At 45.1% G+C, this 24,306-nt stretch overlaps 1 protein-coding gene across 2 annotated transcripts in view; it reads left to right on the top strand.

Annotated features, from left to right (window-relative positions):
- LOC144692410 (putative ATP-dependent RNA helicase DDX60) overlaps positions 1 to 24,306 on the top strand; it is a 115,513-nt gene that overhangs the window by 2,836 nt on the left and 88,371 nt on the right. For both annotated transcript variants that reach the window (XM_078561236.1, XM_078561245.1), the window contains exons 2-7: positions 5,123 to 5,312; positions 6,187 to 6,540; positions 8,724 to 8,840; positions 13,882 to 14,046; positions 15,285 to 15,437; positions 18,593 to 18,734. In XM_078561236.1, coding sequence (XP_078417362.1) covers positions 5,123 to 5,312; positions 6,187 to 6,540; positions 8,724 to 8,840; positions 13,882 to 14,046; positions 15,285 to 15,437; positions 18,593 to 18,734 — 1,121 coding nt within the window. The remainder of the gene's footprint in view (positions 1 to 5,122; positions 5,313 to 6,186; positions 6,541 to 8,723; positions 8,841 to 13,881; positions 14,047 to 15,284; positions 15,438 to 18,592; positions 18,735 to 24,306) is intronic.

Below are 24,306 nucleotides of genomic sequence, written 5' to 3'. Positions count from 1 at the left end.
ATCTAATCCCGAAATTTGATGAAGGAGAGGTGGAAGCCTTCTTTTTGTCTAGTGAGCTGTTAGCACAGCAGTTAAAGCAGCCAGTCCAACAGTGGTCCCTATTACTGCAGAGTAAGCTCTAAGGTTCACGAGGTTTACTCCCTCCTGCCTGAGAAAAGGATCACCGACTATGAGGCAGTAAAAAAAGTTATTTTAAGTGCGTACCAGTTAGTGCCATGTGTGTGTGTGTGTGTGTTAATGGCAGTGTGAGGTTAGAGAGAGCGTGTGTGTGTGTGTGTGTGTGTGTGGGTTAATGGCAGTGTGAGGTTAGAGAGAGCGTGTGTGTGTGTGTGTGTATTAATGGCAGTGCGAGGTTAGAGAGAGCGTGTGTGTGTGTGTTAATGGCAGTGTGAGGTTAGGGAGAATGTGTGTGTGTGTGTTAATGGCAGTGTGAGGTTAGAGAGTGTGTGTGTGTGTGTCTCTGTTAATGACAGCGTGAGGTTAGAGAGAGAGAGTGTGTGTGTGTGTGTGTGTGTTAATGACAGTGTGAGATTAGAGCGAGTTTGTGTGCATGTGTGTGCGTGTTAATTGTAGTGGGAGAATAAAGAGTGTGTTAATGGCAGTGTGAGGTTAAAGAGAGTGTGTTTGTTAATGGCAGTGTGAGGTTAGATAGAGTGTATGTGTGTGTTAATGGCAGTGTGAGGTTAGAGAGAGTTTGTGTTAATGGCAGTGTGAGGTTACAGAGAGTGTTTGTGTGTATTAATAGCAGTGTGAGATTACTGAGAATGTGTGTGTGTGTGCGTGTTAATGGCAGTGTGAGGTTAGAGAGAGTGTGTGTACTTGTTAATGGCAGTGTGAGGTTAGAGAGAGTGTGTGTACGTGTTAATGGCAGTGTGAGGTTAGAGAGAGTGTTTGTGTGTGTTAATGGCAGTGTGAGGTTAGGGAGAATGTGTGTGTGTACGTGTTAATAGCAGTGTGCGGTTAGAGAGAGTGTGTGTGTTAATGGCAATGTGAGGTTAGAGAGAGTGTGTGTTTTAATGGCAGTGTGAGATTAGAGAGAGTGTGTGTTTTAATGGCAGTGTGAGCTTACATAGAGTGTTTGTGTGTGTTAATGGCAGTGTGAGATTAGAGAGAATGTGTGTGTGCGTGTTAATGGCAGTGTGAGGTTAGAGAGAGTGTGTGTGTTAATGGCAGTGAGAGGTTACAGGGAGTGTTTGTGTGTGTTAATGGCAGTGTGAGATTAGAGAGAGTGTGCACGTGTCAATGGCAGTGTGAGGTTAGAGAGAGTGTGTTTGTTAATGGCAGTGTGAGGTTAGAGCGAGTGTGTGTGTGTTAATGGCAGTGTGAGATTAGAGAGAGTGTGCGCGTGTTAATGGCAGTGTGAGGTTAGAGAGAGTGTGTTTGTTAATGGCAGTGTGAGGTTAGAGAGAGTGTGTGTGTTAATGGCAGTGTGAGGTTAGAGAGAGTGTGTGTGCTAATGGCAGTGTGAGGTTAGAGAAAGTGTGTTTGTTAATGGCAGTGTGAGGTTAGAGAGAGTGTGTGTGCTAATGGCAGTGTGAGGTTAGAGAGAGTGTGTTTGTTAATGGCAGTGTGAGGTTAGAGAGAGTTTTTGTGTGTGTGTTAATGGCAGTGTGAGGTTAGAGAGAGTGTGTGTGCTAATGGCAGTGTGAGGTTAGAGAGAATGTGTTTGTTAATGGCAGTGTGAGGTTAGAGAGAGTTTTTGTGTGTGTGTTAATGGCAGTGAGAGGTTACAGGGAGTGTTTGTGTGTGTTAATGGCAGTGTGAGGTTAGAGAGAGTGTGTGCGTGTTAATGGCAGTGTGAGGTTAGAGACAGTGTGTTTGTTAATGGCAGTGTGAGGTTAGAGAGAGTGTGTGTGTGTGTACGTGTTAATGGCAGTGTGAGGTTAGAGAGAGTGTTTGTGTGTGTTAATGGCAGTGTGAGGTTAGGGAGAATGTGTGTGTGTACGTGTTAATAGCAGTGTGAGGTTAGAGAGAGTGTGTGTTTTAATGGCAGTGTGAGCTTACATAGAGTGTTTGTGTGTGTTAATGGCAGTGTGAGATTAGAGAGAATGTGTGTGTGCGTGTTAATGGCAGTGTGAGGTTAGAGAGAGTGTGTGTGTTAATGGCAGTGTGAGGTTAGAGAAAGTGTGTGTGTTAATGGCAGTGTGAGGTTAGAGAGAGAGTGTGTGTTAATGGCAGTGTGAGGTTAGAGAGAGTGTGTGTGTTAATGGCAGTGTGAGGTTACAGGGAGTGTTTGTGTGTGTTAATGGCAGTGTGAGATTAGAGAGAGTGTGTGCGTGTTAATGGCAGTGTGAGGTTAGAGAGAGTGTGTTTGTTAATGGCAGTGTGAGGTTAGAGAGAGTGTGTTTGTTAATGGCAGTGTGAGGTTAGAGAGAGTGTGTGCGTGTTAATGGCAGTGTGAGGTTACAGAGAGTGTGTTTGTTAATGGCAGTGTGAGGTTGGAGAGAGTGTGTTTGTTAATGGCAGTGTGAGGTTAGAGAGAGTGTGTTTGTTAATGGCAGTGTGAGATTAGAGAGAATGTGTCTGTGTGCGTGTTAATGGCAGTGTGAGGTTAGAGAGAGTGTGTGTGCTAATGGCAGTGTGAGGTTAGAGAGAGTGTGTTTGTTAATGGCAGTGTGAGGTTAGAGAGAGTGTGTTTGTTAATGGCAGTGTGAGGTTAGAGAGAGTGTGTGTGCTAATGGCAGTGTGAGGTTAGAGAGAGTGTGTGTGCTAATGGCAGTGTGAGGTTAGAGAGAGTGTGTGTGCTAATGGCAGTGTGAGGTTAGAGAGAGTGTGTTTGTTAATTGCAGTGTGAGGTTAGAGAGAGTGTGTGTGCTAATGGCAGTGTGAGGTTAGAGAGAGTGTGTGTATGTGTTAATGGCAGTGTGAGGTTAGAGAGAGTGTGTGTGTTAATGGCAGTGTGAGGTTAGAGAGAGTTTTTGTGTGTGTGTTAATGGCAGTGTGAGGTTAGAGAGAGTTTTTGTGTATGTGTTAATGGCAGTGTGTGGTTAGAGAGAGTGTGTTTGTTAATGGCAGTGTGAGGTTAGAGAGAGCGTGTGTGTTAATGGCAGTGTGAGATTAAAGAGTGTTTTTGTGTATGTTTGTTAATGGCAGTGTGAGATTAGAGAGTGTTTTTGTGTGTGTGTTAATGGCAGTGTGAGATTAGAGAGTGTTTTTGTGTGTGTGTTAATGGCAGTGTGAGATTAGAGAGTGTTTTTGTATGTGTGTTAATGGCAGTGTGAGATTAGAGAGTGTTTTTGTGTGTGTGTTAATGGCAGTGAGATTAGAGAGTGTTTTTGTGTGTGTGTTAATGGCAGTGTGAGATTAGAGAGTGTTTTTGTGTGTGTGTTAATTGCAGTGTGAGATTAGAGAGTGTTTTTGTGTGTGTGTTAATTGCAGTGTGAGGTTGGATCACAAGTGTATTGGGTTTTGAAACCCTATGAAAATTCACCAAATTTCCCGATGTCCGATGAAGCAGTGATGTTAGGGCAGGTGAATTCGGAATTACACAATAAGGTGAAGATAATTCTTAAATTGGCTGAATTAATGGTAGATGAAATTGAAGACAGGGATATGTAAAACAAAGCACATTGAAAGGAAAATGGAGAAACACCAGCAATGAAGCTGAAACAGCTACAGATTAAACTGAAGCAAGATTTGGATTCTGAATAGGTTCTGGTGCTGAACCTGTGCAACCCAGGAAGACCCACAATCAGCAATACCATTGGAATGCTGAACTACACAAGGTAGCAGTAAAACATGAGTTAGGAGAAGCCAAACTGCCCAAGGTCCTGGTTAGATCACACTTTGAATACTGAGTCCAGCTCTGGTCACCAAGACACGATGGAAATGGTAACCATTGGAGGCGGAGCAGAGGACAGCCAGGAAGTTGGAGCCTCAATTTTAAGGGGTTTAAGTTATGAGAAAAGACTTGAGGAACTTGGCCTCTCTGTATAGAAGAGAAAGCTCTAGAGGCCATCTTACAGCAATGTCTAAAATTGTAACCTGATGCATCAGGCAAATCCAGACAATTAGTTTAAGCTACATTATAGAACAAAGGGTTTCAGATTAAAACTAGAAAACAAAATTGATTTACGACTGACATTAGGAAGCTTCACTTTACACTCAAACCATCAACTCTTGGAATGGGAGCCCAGATACATTTACAACCCTCTGGGATTTCCCAGGAGTTAAAGTTCAATCCCGAGGGTACGACTGGAAGCAACACCATTAAGAGCGACGCGTGTTTTCTTCATTGTATTTGAAAAGTTTGTTTCCTATCTAAAAAGATTATTGGGGATGAGAGATGGGATAAAGGGTTGTTGGGACGGATGGAGGGTGGAGGCAGTATTCCCCGTAACCTGCGTATGCGTGCAGCCGCACAGTAACCTGGGTGGTACCGCACAGGGCGCTCAGAAGTTGTCCCCTTGAAGAAGTGACCTGTGAGCACCCATACAAAAAAAATTTAAAGGTGCCATTCTTTTAAGTGATCAGGCCGCGCACAACTGGAGTCTCCAGGATTACAACCATGCAGATTTCGCAACCACGGGTGGAAATCATTTGACAACCAATCAAATGCTGGAATGTGGGAACATTACGGTCTTTCTAGATGGATGACCTTTGATGGGCCGAATGGTCTTCATCATCTCGTGGTTCCATGGTGTGATGATAGTGACGGTTTAAAAAAAAAACAAATAAATCTTGCAAGTTGATAATTTGGGACAATTGCTATAGATCTTCTTTGAAAGGAAATGTTTCCAAAGTAAAATTACTCGGAAAACACGGAGGAGATGGTGAGGAAACTTTTTTCCCCGCACAGTGATTTGATCGGAAATGCATCGCCTGGTGAAATAATTCAGTAGTAACTTTCAAAAGGGAATCTGATAAATACTCCGAGAGGAACAATAGGCAAGGCTATGGGGAAGGAACATGGGGAGTGTGGGTAACTCCTGGAAAGAGCCAGCACAGGCACAGTGGGCCAAATGGCCTCCTTCCGCACTGGATGATGCTACGATTTCACGACTGAGGCAATGTGGCTTTGAGCTCTGGCTGTTCAGAAATGGAGGTGGTCAATGTCACGTTCCCCTCCCTTTCTCAAGTTGACTCAATCGGTTTATCATTCTGCTCTCTTTTTGACAAACAGGCAGGTGAGCTTACTCCGTGACTTTGTGGAGTCTGAGTTCTTCATTATTGACGGTGACTCTTTAATGATGACGTACATGCATGAGACGACCCTCGACCCCGAGCAGCACTTGCACTTTTTTTATCTGGTGGAGAGTTTTTTGTTCGACTTGACTCAAAAAAAGGCAAAGTACGTCATTACGTTCTTTAAGGTAAGAGTGAAACGTCACCCTTCAATCACTTTAATAGCTTTATGTCTTGTGGTGCCAAGGTCGTGTCCCAGCCTCTGGATCAGAAGCTCTGGGTTCAAGTCCCACTTGATGGCCGTGGAAGGTGCAATCATAATGTGGTCAAACAGGTAGATTATCAGCCTTCCAATATTTCTGATGGCAGGTAGCAAGAGTGGGAGAGTTTCCTGGTTAGCTATACTTCAGAATGCAATTCCAAGTGTGATCATGGACCATTCCAATTATCCACCCAAGGCTTCGCACAACAATGGTCTGCGTGAGAGCCCAAAATAAGAGTTTTGTTCTTTGTATGGTGCTCGTGCTCTAGATATATCATGCTGTGGTATGTCACCATTTTAACAACCCTGAGTGTGTAAGAATCACGCTAACCATCAATTTAAGGTTACGGACTTGCTACATGGCTCACTTATGCTTACCAGAAGCTACATATATTCATATGCAGGGGCATGTCCTCTGCAAGTAAAAGGAATATGTCCAGGCATTGCGCCTATTTTGAATTAAACAAAAGCATGGAGGCGATGGTTCCCTGGCGCATTTCCCATGGCAATGCCTTAACCAGAGTCCACCTGCAAAACAGTCAGTACCCTTTTCTCATGAAGTACAAATTGTTACTCCCTTTGAAATTTGGCATTCTTGCATCTGTCCTGATGAGCGCAAGATGAAAAGCTCCAACAGCTTTCATTTTTCAGCAATACTCAAGCCTCTATTATCCACCAATTTCCTTTAGAACTGGAAGAGGGCAGTCCTGTGTGGCATGTGGATAATAGGAGTTCTACAGAATACATGTAATAGAACATATTCTTCATTTAAACTTAATATGCCCGTGTTTTCTTTATAGGACACTGAATGTATATGGAACCAAAGCTGTCTTTTCCTCTCAATACGGACTGCGCTGATTCTCCACCTTCAGCACAACACCAAGGTCCCAGTCTACACAGAATTCTCCAACTGCTTTGATCCAAGATGGCAGAACTTCTTAGAGGAGAACCAACCATATTTTGTACTGATCTCCGATGAAGCTTTTCCTAATTACAGAAGGCATTTTGCCACGGGAATATTCCGCATCTTTATGCTTCACACATTGGGGAATAGAATAAATGTTGTCCTGTCATCTGGAATGATGCAGGACATTCTCCGAATATATGGGTATCACGCAAGCAGCAACCGAAGCATTATTTCAACATATAAGGAGGTAAAAGACATTTGTTCTGAAATATTTTTACCTTTCTTTCTGTCAACCATTGTAGGGCTGATAGATAAATAGGTAAATAGTTAAACCAATCTGATACCCACCTGTTTGTCTCTTTGTTATATATTTACCTGTCTGTTGGATTATTCATTATCTGCTGATCAATATACTATCGACTTACCTTTGAAAATTCTCATCCTTGTTTTCAATTCTGTTCATGGCCTTGCCCCTCTCTGTCTCTGTAATCTCCCCAAGCCCTACAATCTTCCAAGGTACCTGTGCTCATCTAATTCCGGCCCCTTGCGCATCCCCGATTTTAATCGCTCAACTATTGGTTGCCGTGCCTTCAATTGCCTAGTCCTCAATGCTCTGGAATTTCTTCCCTAAACCTCTCCACCTCTCTACCTCTCTCTTTGCTCCTTTAAGACATTCATTAAAACCCACCTCTTCGACGAAACTTTGAGCCATCTGACCTAGTATCGCTTTATGTGGCTTGCTGTCACATTTTTGTCTGAAAATAATGCTCCTGTGAAGCACTCTGGGCCACCTTGCTATGATAAAGGCGCTGCAGAAATGCAAGTTGTTGTTGTATCTATTATCCATCGATCTTTTTTGTTTATTCTTTGATGGGATGTGGGCGTTGCTGGCAGGGCCAGAATGTATCGTCCGTCCCCTAATTGCCCTTGAGGAGGTGGGGGTGAGCTGCCTTCTTGAACCGCTGCAGTCCATGTGGTGTAGGTACACCCACCGTGCTGGTGCAGTAAAACTTCATTTTCTTGCAATTTCAATCATCGTAAAAAATCATCGTATTTGCTATCTGAAGAATCCATTTCAATCCCCTCTTGTTTTCGCTTTAAAGTGTGCCAAGTACATTTGTTGTGAATGAGTTGTATACCTTCAGAGCTACCAATGCAGTGGATGGTGGGTTGCATCCGATTGTTGAAACAAGAAATCCCGTAAAATATCTCTGAAATGTTTTAGCTGAGGCCTCAGCTGGGTAACCACATCGTCGTGGGTTGAGGATTCATTTACACATATTGAACAGAGGAACCCATCGTGTTACTGTTCACACCACCAAGGTGCAAGAACGTGCGTTTATATCACTCCGTTCATGATCTCAAGATGTCCCAAAATGCTTCCCAACCAACTGGCCGAGGGCTCACCGTTGTAGGCAAACAGCGCAGTCAATTCGTGCACAGCAAGCTCCCACAAAAATAACAATGACGAGACAATAGAGTAGAAATTGGACCTAGTCACGCCTGTAGAATGGCTGCGACAAGGACTGATTTAAAGGAGCCACATCTTGCGATCCAAGGACACCCGAGGGACCTCCGATCCAATACAGTGTAGGGTCATTTTTCAGACATTCTAGTGCCTTGTCTAAAACAGCTCATTTTTATATATCTGTTCTTGTGGAAAAGGCATTGCTAGCCACGAACGGCATTCATCGTCCATCCTTAGTAACCCTGAGAAGCTGACAGTGAGATCTTCTTCAGCTGAGGCAGCAGTTCGATACAACCAAATGTCTTGCTTAGACTTCAGTAAGTCAGTGACGATACCAGCATTTAGGAAAGAAGAAAGACAATTGTTTGGAAATATTTCAGAACAATTCCTTCCGTCAGCCATTGAAGGGCTAATAGATATAAAAAAAATAGGTAAATAATTAAACCAATCCGATGAGTTACAGACCATCGGCCATGCTGGTGTAGGATTGGAGTCACATATGGGCTCAGTCCTGGTAAGGATGGCAGAGTCAACGATGAACCAGTTGAGTTTTACGACAATACACCAGCTTCATGGCCATCATTTGTGTCAGGACACCATCTTTTTCCGACCTGCTTTTTAAAAACTGAGTTCAGGTTTTGAAACCGGCAATAAGCCCCTTGCACAAGTTGTGAGGGGATTAATGCCTCTGTATTTAGGCTGCCCCAGTGGGTGTGCAGCCTGACAAGCAGCCACCACCAAAGCAGTCTGGCCTGAGGTCAGGAGGAGGACGGCCAAGGGTTGCTAGCTCAGCTCAATATCGCGTCACGGCCAGCCCCTCCCCCAACCCAATCCCTGCTCCCTTTCTCCTCTGATATCCCAGGTTTACTGCCGCTTCATATCGGTTACCTATGCTTAAAGCAAATGTGTTTTTTTTCCTCCAATCTGGTCTGAATTTTCTGCTTTCCTCCCCAACAATTCAGCACGAGTCAGATTTAATAAGTGACCAGGCACACCTAGTGAAACAAGCACCCAAGGTTCATGGTCATGTGTTTTGTGCGGCAAATGAGGAAGAACTGGTGAAGAGGATGCAGAGTGAGGTAGGATCACTTTCTACTCAGCTGTGAAAGTCAATGTTCAATGACACTTGAGAATTAGATCTCTTTGTAAATATTGTTTACATAGCATTTGAGAGCTCAGAAACAGGCGATTCGGTCCATAGGGTCCAGGCTGATCCTAATACTCCACATGCGCCTTCTCCCATTTCTCTCCATCAAACCCTATCTATTCATTCATAGTCTCCCTCTAAATCATCTGTGAAGAGCTTTGCAACATAATAAGATCTTCAAATGGCTATATAAATGCAAGTCTTTCTTTATATGTACTTTCCTGTCAAACTATATTTATTGAACTGTCTTTCCATTTTTCTATCTGCCTGTTGCTCTCCTTTTCTTAATGTGTTCTCATCTGGGTGTCGCAGGCAAGGCCAGTAATTTATTGCCCATCTATAGTTGCCCTGAGAAGGTGGTGGTAGGCCTTCTTCTTTAATCGTTGGCAGCATGCTACAGCAGACAAGCTCGCTACACTGCTTCAGAGGGCAATTTAGAGTCAAGCATGGTGGAGTGGGTCAGGAGACACATAAAGGCTGAAGATGGTAAGGACGGCAGATTTCCTTCCCTAAAGGACATTAGTGAGGCAGTAGGTTTCTCAGATGTTGGATTGCCCTGAGGATCTGACACTGTCTGAAAGGGTCACAATGCTAGATTCTGCTGGGGGCTTGGCACAGTCTGATAAGGATACAGACTGCACCTTCCAAAAGCTTCATGGCCACTTTTACTGATGCCTGCTATTGCTTTCAGATTTTTAAAAGTTGAACTCAACTTCAAACTCCTGTGGTTGGATTTGAATGAATGTACTTCGGAATATTAGCCCAGTAATATAATTTCTGTTCTCCACTCTATTCGTCAATTTATATAAACATCTTCCATCTGATATATCTGTCACTCTTTGGATAAAACACTGTTTGTGAAAGAGTTGGAAGTATCAATAATTGGCCACTTAAGGTCCTCAACCGCGGCAAGGGCGAGTGGGCCTTTAAATATATTCAAGGATGGAGCATCCACAGCCCTCTGGGGTAGAGAATTCCAAAGGTTCACAATCCTTTGAGTGAAGTAATATCTCCTCGTCTCAGCCCTAAATGACCGGCCCCTTATCCTGAGATTGCGCCCATGTTCTAGATTCCCCAGCCGGGGAAACAAACTCTCAGCGTCCACCCTGTAAAGTCCCTTCAGAATTTTGTAGGTTTCAATGAGATTGCACCTCATTCTTCTAAACTCCAGAGAATATAATTCCAATTTACTCAGCCTCTCATCATAGGACAACCCCTTCATCCCAGGGACCAATTTAGTGAACCTTCGCTGTATCACCCCCCTATACAAGTATATCCTTCCTTAAACGTGGAGACCAAAACTGCACACAGTATTCCAAAAGTGGTCTCTTCAAAGCCCTATACAACCGTAGCAAGACTTCTTTATTCCTGTATTCCCATCCCCTTGCCATAAAGGCCAACATGCCAAATGCCTTCCTAACTTCTTGCTGCACCTGTATGCTAACTTTCTGCGTTCCCTGTACGAGCACACCCAAGTCCCTCTGAACATCAACATTTACGGGTTTCACACCTTTTAAAAAAAATATACTCTGCTATTCTATTCCTACAATCAAAATGAATAACCTCACGTCAGGTTATACTCCATCTGCCATCTTGTTGCCCAATCGCTTAACCTGTCCGTGGGGCCAGATTTTCTGGGCTATTGGCCGGGCCGCTGAATCTTCCGCGGTGGGACCTGCTGCGACGGGGCTGGGGAAATTCCGGCCGATATCGCTTTGCAGCCCTTTTGCGTCCTCCTTACAGCTTGCATTCTCACCTAGCTTTGTATCACCAGCAAGCCTAAATACATTACACTCTGTCTCTTCGTCTAAGTCATTAATATAGATGGTGAATAGCTGGGGCCCCAACACTGATCCTTGTGACACTCTGCTCGTCACAGCCTGCCAACCTGAAAACTCCCCAGTTATCCCAGCTCCCGGCTTCCTGCCCATTAACCAATCCCCTGTCCATGCTAATATATCACCCCAGCTCCATGAGCTCTTGACTTTTGTATTAACCTTTTGCGTGGCACCTTATCGAAAGCTTTTTGGAAATCTAAGTACACAACATCTACTGGCTTCCCTTTATCTACCCTACTCGTTACATCACTTGTAAACAGAGACTTGAGAAGGCTGAGGCTGTGTTCACTACAGCCGAAAAGATTAAGAGGTATCCTAATCAAAGCTTTGAAGAGTATGAAGAATATTGATATCGGTCAGTGAAATGATTACATTTGAAAGCCCCTGTAAAGTTAATTGTGAAAATAATTAAAGGGAATATTGGAAAAGATGACCTGGAACTCCCTCAGGGAAATAATCCTCGCAGTTACACCAGGATCTAACATACTGATGAATCGTCCTGCTCACCTCACTAAAGTTTTGCTGAACAGAAGAGACATGTCTAAGCTTATCGACTTGTACTTATCAGGATACTTTGCAAGAATACCAACATAAGAGGAAAACAATAATTCATACGGTGTGTGAAGAGAGTACTGATTGATTGGCAATGCCGTTGCCATGGAGAATGCACCACTGATGGTGACTGACAGTTAACTGCCAAACATCGTTTGAAGTTTAAACCAGGCAGCTTGACCCTGATTGGTCAAGGCATTGCCCTGAGGAATGAGTCAGTGAATGGCTGTCACTTATTTCATTTAGCTGAAACAGGCGCAATGTGTGTACATATTCTTTCTGTCTGCAAAGAACAGGGCCCTGTGTATTAACATATGTAGCTGCACACATGCAAATGCACCACACTGAGAGCCTGACTGACAATCTTAAATTGGTTGTCAGTGTAATTATTAGCACATTGAGGATTATTCAGCAAATGTTGTCCAATCGCAGAATCACATCTAATGTTGGACACCGTGTTTTGAGTTTTGTAAGCGCGGGCTGGTTGGTACGGTCAGTACCCTGCCCATTGTGAACTGATGGTTGAGACATGCTGTTTGATACAACCCGCCAGTCTTTGGTCCTGATGAGAGCAAGACGAAAAGCTTTGCCATGTCTCTTTTTCCCCCACAATTCTCAAGTTCTGTACAAATGACTATCATTGAAGTTTGTTGTGTCAGTGACAAGAGGGTCGAGATCCAGAGGACACGGATTTAAGGTAACGGGTTAAAGGACCAGAAAAATATTTTTTGACACAGCGAGTTGCTATGCCTGAACAGGCGGTGGAGGTGGATTCAAAAGTTACTTCCAAAGGAAAATTGAACAAATATTTCAAGCGGTTAAAATTTTCAGGTCCTATGGGAAAAGAGTGAGGAGGTGGGACTAATTGAATAGCTCTTCAAACACAAACAGAAAAGTAGGAGCAGGAGTAGGCCATTCAGCCCTTCGAGCCTGTTCCACCATTCAATACGATCATGGCTGATCCTCTACCTCAATGCCATACTCCCTCTCTCTCCCTTGATGCCTTTTGAGTCTAGAAATCTGTTCCCTGCTTAAATATATTCAGTGACTTGGCCTCCACAGGCTCCTGTGGTAGAGAATTCCACAGGTTTATTGCCTTCTGAGTGAAGAAGTTTCTCCTCATCTCACTCCCAAATGGTCTACCCCGTATCCTGAGACTGTGACCCCTTGTTCAAGACCCCCCCAGCCAGAGGAAACATCATCCCTGCATCCAGTTTGTCCAGCCCTGTCAGAATTTTACATGTTTCTTTGAGATTCCCTCTCATTCTTCTAAACTCCCGTGAATACAGGCCTAGTCAGCACAATCTCTCCTCACGTGACAATCCTGCCATCCCAGGAATCAATCTGGTGATCCTCTATCTTGGCTCAGGCACAAGGGGCTGACGCACCTCATTTCTGTGCTGTATGCTGCCCCAAGATGCTCTAGAGACAATGAAATACCTTCTTGAGGTACAGTCACTGTTGTAATTAGGAAACGTGGCAGCCAGTTTGTCAGCAAGATCCCCACAGATAACAATGTGAGAATGACTAGGTAATCTCTCTTCACGATTTCATTTGAGGGATAAATATTAGGAACATGGGAACACAGGAGCTCAAGTCAGCCATTTGCCGCCTCGAGCCTGCTCTGCCATTTAACTAGATCATGGCCGATCCTCCGCCTCAAAGGCGTCTTCCCACATCATCCCTCGATGTCACTGGTATCTAGAAACCTATCAATCTCCTCTTTGAACATACTCAATGGCTGAGTCTCCGCAGCCCTCTGGAATCCAAAGATTCACCACGCTTTGACTGAAGAAACTCCTCCTCATCTCAGTCCTAAAAGGCCTACCCCTTAACCTGAGACGGTGTACCCTGGTTCTAGACCCCACCCCCCAGCCAGGGGCAAACATCCTTCCTGCATCTACCTTGTCGAGCCCTGTAAGAATTTTGTAGGCTTGAATGAGATCACCTCTCATTCTTCTAAATTCTAGAGAAAGACAGGCCCAGTCTCCTCAATCTTTCCTCATAGGACAATCCCGCCATCCCAGGCATTAGTCCGGTGAACCTTAATTACGCTCTTTCTATGGTCAGTATATCCTTCAATACCCTATTGACCAGGACACTGGGGAGTACTCCCTTCCTCTCCTCCGAAACAGTGCCATGGGATCTTTTATGTCCACCTCAGAAGGCAGATGGGGGGGGGGGTCTAGGTTTAATATCCCATCCCAAAGACAGCACCTCTGACTGTGCAGCACTCCTCCAGTATTACACTGGGGTGCTAACCTCGATTTTTTTTTCTCAAACTTCATGAAGTGGGTCTTGAACCCACAACCTTCTGAGTCAGGGATAAGAGTGCTACCCACTGAGTCACATCTGTCACCTAATTAGATGACATCGTTGCCTGAAAAAAAAAGGAATACTAATGGTTGCGGGAGACAAGCAGGAGAATGTGATTAGGCTGGCCGGCTCATGTGGAGTAAGGCAGGCTTAATGAGATGAATGTTCTGTTTCTCTGCGACAACTTTTGCTGGTATATTAATTAAACAGTGGGCCATAATCTCTTACACGTACATCAGACATACATCAATGCTCTAACTCTTCCAGATTCACCACAGCTACTTGAAATTGAAGGATTTGTGGCCCCAGGGATCAGACGTTAGCAGAATTGTTTGTGTTGTGTCCTGCTCAGCAGCTTTGAACACTTACGCCTGCGAGATGGCAATGGCAAAAACCGCAGCTGGACGAGATAAAATGACGGAAAACAAAAAGGTAACTCTCCCTTTTGCTACCTGTGGCTAAAACATGTGCGTCCCTGAGGGGCCTTTGTGAACCAGCACCATCCCCTTACTTTCGGGAGCATTATTAATGAGGCTAACACTCGACTTCATGTTTATTAATTCATGAAGTTGAAACTCCCCAAGCTGCCATAGTGGGATAAAAACAAAAAGCTAAAAGCTACTGCGGATGCTAGAAATCCAAAACAAAAGCAGAATTACCTGGAAAAACTCAGCAGGTCTGGCAGCATCGGTGGAGAAGAAAAGAGTTGACGTTTCGAGTCCAACATGACCCTTCAACAGAACTGAAGTATAGTGAAGTATAACTATACTTCAGTTCTGTTGAAGGGTCATGTTGGACTCGAAACGTCAACTCTTTTCTTCTCCACCGATGCTGCCAGACCTGCTGAGTTTTTCCAGGTAGTTCTGTTTTTGCCATAGTGGGATTTGAGTTTATAATTACAGGACATTATCCCAGGTTCTTTAGATGATAGCCCCACAAAGTTACCACTATGCTACTGTCCTCAGCATCATTGGATGGTTCAATGTGAACTAAATGGACCTTGGCCTTATTTCACCAAGTGATTCCTATGTTCCTAACAAGTTCCACTGTCAGCACCTTTTTCAAGGGTCACTAGGGATAGGCAATAATTGTTGACTACCAGTGACGCCCACATCTGAAATAGGAGGGTGGGACTGGCAGGGATTCAGTGGGCTAACTGGTTTCCTGTTGCGTCGTACTGACTCTATGAGATCTCCACTGAATTCCATCATTCCCAGGCAGAGGCTTCTCCCTTTCGCCCTCACCGGTTAAACTAGGTTTACAAAGTTGGCTTTGGTAAATCTTACTCAGAACTGTTGGTGTGTGGGGGCAGCTGGCTGGATTTTAAGTGAGCAGGTGCCGAGTTCCTGTGCTTGGGTCAAGCATGCTGGATCAGACTTCCTCAATACAGCCAGGCGTTATAAAAGTATTAAACTGCCCCATGAACGCTTCATTCAAATCAAATCGGGGGACCCAATGTTGTGGTAATAGAAAGACTGCCCCCTGAGGCAGCTCTCTTCCATTAGTGAGAATGTGTCGGCTGAGGGGGGCGGGGGGGGAGACGTTACAAGTTTTTCATGGTTTCTTGTGCACGGGGAAATATATTTACGCTGAAGCCACTTTCCACAAAGGGGCAAGGTTTACATTTAGCTCAAAGTTTGAATTTCTTATTTTGCGTGTGTTGAAAACAGGGTGATCCTGAAAAGCTGTCTATTCAAGCAGCAGCAGACATGTGCAGAATGTTCTGCCTTCATGTTGTCCTTCTACGCAACTTACCTTTGTCCCAGAGAGCGCTCAAAAAGAACACTCAGTGGACAAAGCCAGCTCAACGCTTCCTAATGCTGGTGAGTACTGACACTTGTATTCATTAGAGAGAAGTACACAGAATTCACAGAAAGAGTCCAACTGGCCCTTGCCAGTATTCATGCTCCACACGACTCTCCTCCTAACCCTATTCATCTAATCCATTTTTAAAATGTATCCGTTCAAGGGGTGTGGGCTAGGCCAGCATTTGTTGCCCATCCCTAATTGCCCCTTGAGAAGATGGTGGTGAGTTAGTGGGCACTGTTAGGGAGGGAGTTCCAGGATTTTGAGCCAGTGACAGTGGAAGGAATGGCGATACAGTTCCAGGTCAGGATGGTGTGTGGGTCGGAGGGGAACTTCCCATGCATCAGGTGGAAGTTGGTGTCCTCGCTGGTGGTGAGCTTGGAGGCGGGAAGGGCAGGTAATTAAGTGGGATGGTGGTGCACCAGAACCCCACCGCCTTCCTGCCTCTATCCAACTTAAGCTCTGGGCGGGAAGGCCCAAGGTTGACCTTCCAACCTGGCCACCAAGTGAGGCCAATTAACAACAACCAACTTAAGGGCCTCATCCCACCACTGCAGGTGTTAACCCAACTATAAGCAGGCCTGTTGCCATGAGGTATGCACGAGAGGTAAACCTGTACTTGTCACCTCTGGGGCGTCACTTAATCAAAAGCACTCAGTTCCAGATTGAGAGACTGGACATTGGGAAGGGGTGGCTATTAAGAGCCGCCCCTTGCCTTTGCTGTACACCCTTCTTTCCATGACCCCCACCCCATGATCCCTTCGTCCTCCTCTCTCCCCCCCACCCCCGCCCCCGCCATTACTTAACTATGGCCTGGGTCACTCCATGATCATGGGCGTCAGGTGCCTGTCCTTCCGACAGCTGCCACAGCTTCCCCAGTGGCGCTGCGGAGCGCAAGAGTTGCTGTATTCTGATTGGCAGGGCAGCGCTCAGTGGGCAAGACTTCCGCCCAGGGGGCTTTGATTCCTGAGGAAGGCCCCGCTGCTGGCCTCGCCACTGCCTGATTAGCTTGTGGCTCAGCGGGAAGAGGAGAGAGAGAGTTAGCGCAGGTCTCTCGCCGGCTCTCCAGCGAGCAGGTGAGACCCCCCCCCCCCCCACCCAGCTGCCCTCATCCTTCTAGGTCCTTCTAGACCTTTCCAATCTGCCATATCCTTATATTCCTTTCTCCCTCACGTGTTTGTCTAACTCCCTGTTAAACCAAAGCAATTTGCCTCCACTGCTCCATGTGGATGTGAATTCCACATTCTAACCACTTGCTCAGTAAGGAAGCCCCCCCTCGTTTTCTTTTTGAATTTATTTGCATTTACGTCACCGAGTTTTGGTCCCCTGCACAAGTGAACCCACCTTTCACTGTGCCTGCCTTAATCGAACCCCCTCAGCCTTCTCCTCTCCAGAGAGAGGAGTTGAAAGCGGTGAAGGTTGGACAGTCGGTCCCTGTAGATGTAGGGTGGTCTGGTTTGCTGTTTGGGATGGGGTGGTGGTTGGTGACGCCTCTGTCCAGACTTGAGCACAGTGCGCCACAGATTGCAGCTTCTAGGCGGCCTCCAAGGATGTGTCAATGATAGAAGCTGTGACACCGGCCATTAGAATAGGATAGGTCAACTGTTCTTTCACCCTGGAAAGGCTGTCCAAAGTCAGCAGTGGAATTTGCACCGGGTGTAATCCGAGTGTAACCACCAGGGACACAGTCAAATGCATTTTCACCGGGGCAGAGGCTGGGAATCCTGTGATGAGTAACTCACCTCCTGACTCCCCAAAGCCTGCCCACCATCTACAAGGCACAAGTCAGGAGTGTGATGGAACACTCCCCACTTGCCTGGATGAGTGCAGCTCCCACAACACTCAAGAAGCTGGACAGCGTCCAGGACAAAGCAGCCCGACAAGATGCACTGCAGGAATTCACCAGAAATTCGACGGCGCCTTCCAAACCCACGAACACTACCATCTAGGAGGACAAGGGCAGCAGATGCACAGGAACACTACCACCTGGAAGTTCCCCTCCAAGTCACTCACCATCCTGACTTCAATCTATAATCGCCGTTCCTTCACTGTCGCTGGGTCAAAATCCTGGAACTCCCTCCCTAACAGCACTGTGGGTGTATCTACACTGCATGGACTGCAGCGGCTCAAGAAGGCAGCTCACCCACCACCTTCTCAAGGGCAACTGGGGATGGTAATGCCAGCTATATGAATTGATTCTTGACCTTTTTGTCTTTTGTTCTTTTATCAGCCACTGCCATTGTAGAATAATGCAGCACTGAGAGACTATTCTGCCTATTATGCCTGTGCCAGCTCTTTTGAGGGTAGACTCTTCCTGACCCTGGTGGAAGCTGGTTTGATGATGGGATTGGGAGGAAATTCACATATCTGGGGGTCGGGTCAATGGGCTGCCCTGTCCCCCTCCCCCCACCCCGGACAATCTTGCCAAGGCAGAGTCATCACTTCAATGACCACTCATCCAGCAGCAGCTGATGGGCAGCTGCCCGGATCATACCACTGAGGGCAGAGCCTGGGGGTGCCTTGCTGGTTGGTGCTCTTTGGAGCAGAAAGGGGAGGCCACAAGGCCCCCTGTTCTTAAGCCCCCTCCCCCCCACCCCCACTAGAGCTGCATTGTTCAGCAGATCACAACTCAGACAGCCAGTCGTCCTTTGGGGGGGTGGGGAGGAGGGAGTTGTCAGGGAGGCACGTGGCCTGGCGGCTGTGGCCAGAGTTTATTTTAAAAAAAAACATTCGAGCCTTCGTCAGAGCGCAGCTCAAAATGGAGGTGACCCCAATGACCCCCCTCCTTCCGCAGCAGTGTCCACCTCTGCCCAGTGGGACCTCCATCCTTCCAAGGCCACAGGCTCTCTCTGATCGGGCCTGCAGCCTGAGGAGCCCACCTGGAGGCAGCCAATTATGAGGTGACCTCCCAGAAGATTGTGCCGGCGGGTATGAGGTCAGGACCTCGAAATGGTGCCATCCTGTGATGTACTTAAAGTGGACAAGGTACTGCCCTGAAAGAGCTATTTAGTTAGTCCCACTAACCACACTTCCTGCTCTTTCCCCGTACTCCCTGAAAATATTTTCCGTTCCAAGTATTCATTGAATTCCTGCTGAACCCGACTCCAATGCTCTTCCAGGCAACGTACTCCAGATCATAATAACTTACAGGAAATCGCTTTTTTCTTTTTAGAGAAGAATGACGGAATATTTTATACTGAAAAAGCTGGCTGTCACTGGATGGAATGTTGACCTGACGTACTTGAGTGACCTGAATGATGGGCATCTGCTGCGAACTGTGGCAAAAATGTGCTCTGAAGTGCCACATTGTACAGGTAAATCTCCATAGCATTGGAGGAAACATCTCCCATTCCATCCCGTGGGCAGTGAGTTCCAGGTCGTTATCACTCACCGTGTAAAAAAATTCTTCCTCACACGCCCCCCCCCTGCCTCCCACCCCCACCGCTGCATCTCTTGCCCAAAGCCTTCAAACCATGCCTCCTAGTCCTTGCACCATCAGCTAATGGGAACAGCTTTTCTTTGTCTATCTTATCCAAACCTGTCACAATGTTGTGCATCTTCATCACACCGCGCCTCAATCTCCTTTGCTCCATGGACCACAACCCCAGCTTCTCCAACCTAACCTTTCAGCTGCTTCATCAAGTCTCTCCCACACACCATGTTGGCTGGACACTCCCTACACTCCCCTGCCTCACTCCTCTCCCACCACCACTCCCCCTACCTCCCACAACCATATAATCTCTTGGGACAACTACAATGAAATTGAAAAAAGCTGGGGGCCAAAAAGGGGAAAACTCCATTTGGCAAAATTTCTCCCCGGATTCCTCAGGCGATTAAAATCAGCTCAGCAGATCTTATGGGGCAAGTTTTATCCACAGAGACCCTTACCATAAGACCATAAGAGCAGAAGCAGGCCATTTGGCCCATTGAGTCTACTCCACCATTCAATGAGATCATGGCTGATCTGATAATCCTCAACTCCACTTTCCTACCTTTTCCCCATAACCCTTGATTCCCTTACCGATTAAAAATCTGTCTATCTCCGCCTTGAATATACTTAATGGCCCAGCCTCTACAGCCCTCTGCGATTAAGAATTCCACACATTCACTACCCTCAGAGAAGAAATTCCTCCTCATCTCTGTTGTAAATGGGCGACCCATACTCTGAGATTATGCCCTCTGGTCCTAGACTCTCCCACAAGGGGAAACAACCTCTCAGCATCTACCCTGTCAAGCCCCCTAAGAATCTTATATGTTTCAATAAGGTCGCCTCTCATTCTTCTAAACTCCAATGAGTACAGGCCCAACCTATTTAACCTCTCCTCATAAGAAAATCCCTCCATACTCGGAATCAACCTAGTGAACCTTCTCTGGACTGCCTCCAATGCCAGTATATCTTTCCTTAGATAAGGGGACCAAAACTGTTCACAATATTCTAGGTGTGGTCTAACTAGTACCTTGTATAATTTTAGCCAGACTTCCCTATTTTTATACTCCATTCCCTTTGAAATAAAGGCCAACATCCCACTTGCTTTCCCTATTACCCGTTGAACTTGTATGTTAGTTTTTTGTGATTCATGCACGAGGACTCCCAAATCCCTCTGTGCTGCAGCCTTTCTCCATGTAAATAATTTTCAGCTCCTCTTATCTTCCTGCCAAAGTGCATAACCTCACATTTTCCCACGTTATATTCCATCTGCCACTTTTTTTCCCACTCACTTAACCTGTCTATATCCCTCTGTGGACTCCTTGTGTCATCCTCACCACTTGCCTTCCCATCTATTTTTGTATCACCTGCAAATTTGGCGACAGTACATTCATTTCCCTCATTTAAGTCATTAATATATATTGTAAATAATTGTGGCCCCAGTACTGGTCCCTGTAGCACTCCACTAGTTAGAGGTTGCCATCCTGAAAATGCTCGCTTTATCCCATCTCTCTGTCTTCTATCAGTTAGCCAATCCTCTATCCATGCTAATATACTACCTCCAACACCATGGACTCTTATCTTATTAAGTAGCCTTATGTGCAGTACCTTATCAAATGCCTTTTGGAAATCCAAATATGTTACATCTACTGGTTCCCATTTATCTATGCTGCTAGTTACCTCCTCAAAGAATTTTAATAAATTTGTCAGGCATGATTTCCCCTTCATGAAGCCATGCTGACTCTGCTTAATTAGATTATGTATTTCTAAACACTCTGCTATTACATCCTTTATAATAGACTCCAACATTTTCCCAATTACGTATGTTAAGCTAACTGGCCGATAGTTACCTGTTTTTTGTCTCCCTCCCTTTTTGAATAAGGGTGTTACATTGGCAGTTTTCCAATCCTCTGGGACTTTTCCAGAATCTAAGGGCTCCTGGAAGATTACTGCCAATGCATCCACTATCTCTCCAGCTATTTCCTTTAATATCTTAGGATGCAACCCATCAGGTCCAGGGGACTTATCAGCCTTTAACCTCATTAATTTCCCTCGTGCTTCTTCTTTGGTGATAATTATTGTATTTATTTCCTCCCCCTCTTTTGCCCCTTGATTATTTAGTATTTTTGGAATGCTATTAGTGTCTTCTGCTGTGAAGACTGAAGCAAAATATTTATTCGACTCCTCTGCCATTTCCTGGTTCCCCATTATTATTTCCCCAGCCTCATTCTCTAATGAGAATATGTTCACTTTGGTCTCTATTCCTTTTTATATATTTTCAGAAGCTCTTACTGTCCGTTTTTATATTACTTGCTAGTTTACCCTCAAAATTTATTTTCTCCCTCTTTATTATTTTTTTGGCCATCTTTTGTCGGTTTTTAAAACTTTCCCAATCCTCTGGCTTACCACTAATCTTTGCCACATTGTATGTCTTTTCTTTTAATTTGATACTATCCTTAACTTCCTTGGTTAACCATGATTGGTTTATTCTGTTCTCTGAATCCTTCTTCCTCACTGGGCTATATCTTTGTTGAGAGTCATGAACTATTTTCTTAAATGCCTGCCATTGTTCATCAACCATTTTTTCTGATAAACTCCTTCCCCAGTCCACTCCAGCCCTCATTCTTTTGTTATTACCCTTATTTTTAAGTTTACTACAGTTGTTTCCAACCCAAGTTTCTCACTCTCAAACTGGATGCTAAATTCTACCATGTTATGGTCACTGTTTCCTAGGGGATCCTTTAGTCTGAGATAATTTATTAAAACTGTCTCATTACACATTACCAGATCCAAAATAGCCTGGTCCCTGGTTGGATCCACAATATATTGTTCTCGGAAACTGTCCCTAATACACTCTATGAATTCTTGCTTTTGTCTACCTCTGCCAATTTTATTTTCCCAAGTCTACATGAAGATTAAAGTTACCCATGATTAGTGTACTGCCTTTTTTACATGCCCTCATTATCTCCTTATTTATTATCTGTCCTACCATATAGCTATTGTTAGGGGGCCTATAGTCCCACTAGTGTATTCTTTCCCTTGTAATTTTTTACCTCCACCCATGTTTGCTTTTTGGGATTCATGTTCATGGTCTCCCAAATGCCTCTGTGTTACAGCCTTCAGCAGTCTTTCTCCATTTAAATATTATTCAGCTCCTCGATTTTTCCTGCCAAAGTGCATAACCTCACATTTTCCCACTTTATATTCCATCTGCCACTTTTTCGCCCACTCACTTAACCTGTCCATCTCCCTCTGTAGACTCCTTATGTAACCTTCGACGTGCTGCCGTCTCTACTCCCGTAGAGAACCAGTCCATCTCCCACTTAAAGGCAGAGTGTCAGCGCCCACCACGCCAGGCAACAACACATTCCAGAAGCTCACCGGCCTCTGGGAAGAAGAATTGCCCGACATCCAGTCTTTTCCAACCCTTACATAGTTTAACTCACTTTCTCTGGTCCTTCCCCAATCTGTTAAACTGGAATTATTTATCAGTAGGTTTACTATCCAGCTCTTCCATTATTTTGCCGACTAATATCAGTTCCCTGCTGCTCCAAGACAAATAGACCCAGTTCCTTAAGCCTGAGTAACTGAAGTTCTTTTTAGTGAGGATTCATCCTTGTGGCTCTCCTCTGGACTTTTTGCCAAAGCCACTATATTCATTGAGACTGAGGGGCTCCACAGAATGTGAAAACCTTAGCTGGTCGAGGACAGTGGAAAGATAAAAGGCATGACGGGAAGGCAAACACGATTTGAATTTCTGTCCATGAGGCCTCCACCTCTTTGCTAACCTACAGATTAGCACAGTTCAGGCCATGTAGATTTTCTGTAATAAATTCCCCAGTTTGGCTCAAAGCAAAACACTTTGGAGCAGGCGAAGGAGGGTCTGAAAGGACAAGAGTGGCTGCCAACGTAAGGAAATGAAACATTGTAGGAAAATTAGCTTACCTGAAAATTGCAGTTCTACAGAACTAGCACCTTGAAAAACTTGACTGAAAAGCATTGATGCTCTAACCCTTACAGGTTACTCTTACAGTTCAGACATGCAGGGCAGGCTCAAGGTTGTTAGTGCCCCGGGCAAGTTGAATTTGAGCCGCCCTGAAGACTTTGTCATTTTCATAATTACTCCATAATGACAGAAAAAACTACAAACATAACAAATGATTTATTACAGATAGATGGGGAGGGGAAAAAAAATCAAACACAACAGACATTCAAATACGTACATCACCCTAACTCAAACTTTGAAGCTTTTACCGTTTTAAGAGTACCTCTTACCTTATGTAAGTATTGTAGATGATTGTTGTTCACAAGCACAAGTTGCGTTGTTGGTGGTGGTTGGAGAGGGGAAAGGGCAGTCAGTGGAAATCTGTGTGTCTGATGCCAGCCAGCCGAATATTGTTGTGTTGCAAGCTGGCAGTCACATACAACCTCGTTGAACGGGGACAGCCCGCGTTCTCTCATGTTCACCCATGTCAAATCATGTGATGGGTTAAGGCGACCTTAAGCGTACTATTGGCTAACATGAGGTTAAATAGTACTAATTAAGATTGTAATGCAGAATCATATACCTTAAGTAATTCCATTTTCCATTTATTCATTTAGTTTCTTTTTATTCATTTACTTTTTCTCTTGCACCCACCCCGCCGCCCCCCCCCCCCAACTTCTCCAATTTTTGGCCTCCCTCAGCATATTGCGCCCCGGGTGACTGCCTGGTTAGCAGAGCAATGAGCCTCAGCCTGGCAGACTTGACAGTTCGGAGAAATAATGAGACAACACTCAAAGCCCAAATTAAACCCTAATGTCTTTACCTTGGATGGTAGGAATACCAGATAATAATATAATACACCCGTTAATTATATAACACATCTGCTAATCACAAATATGTTACAGGAAGTCGCACATAAATTCAACCAGGTGAGTGATTACCTCCTGTTTATCATACACTTCAGCAAATCACCAAGGCCCCTTTGACAGCACCTTCCAAATCCGTGGCCTCTGCCATCTAGGAGGACAAGGGCAGTAGATAGATGGGAACACCACCACCTGGAAGTTCCCCTCCAAGTCACTCACCATCCTGACTTGGAAATATATCGCCATTCCTTCACTGTCGCTGAGTCAAAATCCTGGAACTCCCTCCCTAACAGCACTGTGGGTGTACCTACACCACATGGACTGCAGCGGCTCAAGAAGGCAGCTCACCACCACCTTCTCAAGGGCAATTAGGGATGGGCAATAAATGCTAGCTTTGCCATGAAAGAATGAAGGAGAAAAAAAATGATGTTCTAATTGAGTGAGCTGATTTAAGACCAGGCTGCTGAAAAATGGTTTTATGCAAATCACAGAGATCGGGGAAGGAGAAAGAAGGAGATGAAATTAGGCATGGGGATTGGCATAGTGGCATCACATCAATGTTATACAGTTACACCCTCTATGCCTGTGAACCATTTTACTGTTGCAGA

The sequence above is a fragment of the Cetorhinus maximus genome, chromosome 2 (genome assembly GCF_964194155.1).
Source record: "Cetorhinus maximus chromosome 2, sCetMax3.hap1.1, whole genome shotgun sequence".
NCBI classification, from domain to species: Eukaryota; Metazoa; Chordata; class Chondrichthyes; order Lamniformes; family Cetorhinidae; genus Cetorhinus; species Cetorhinus maximus.
This window is presented reverse-complemented; position numbering and strand designations above follow the sequence as displayed.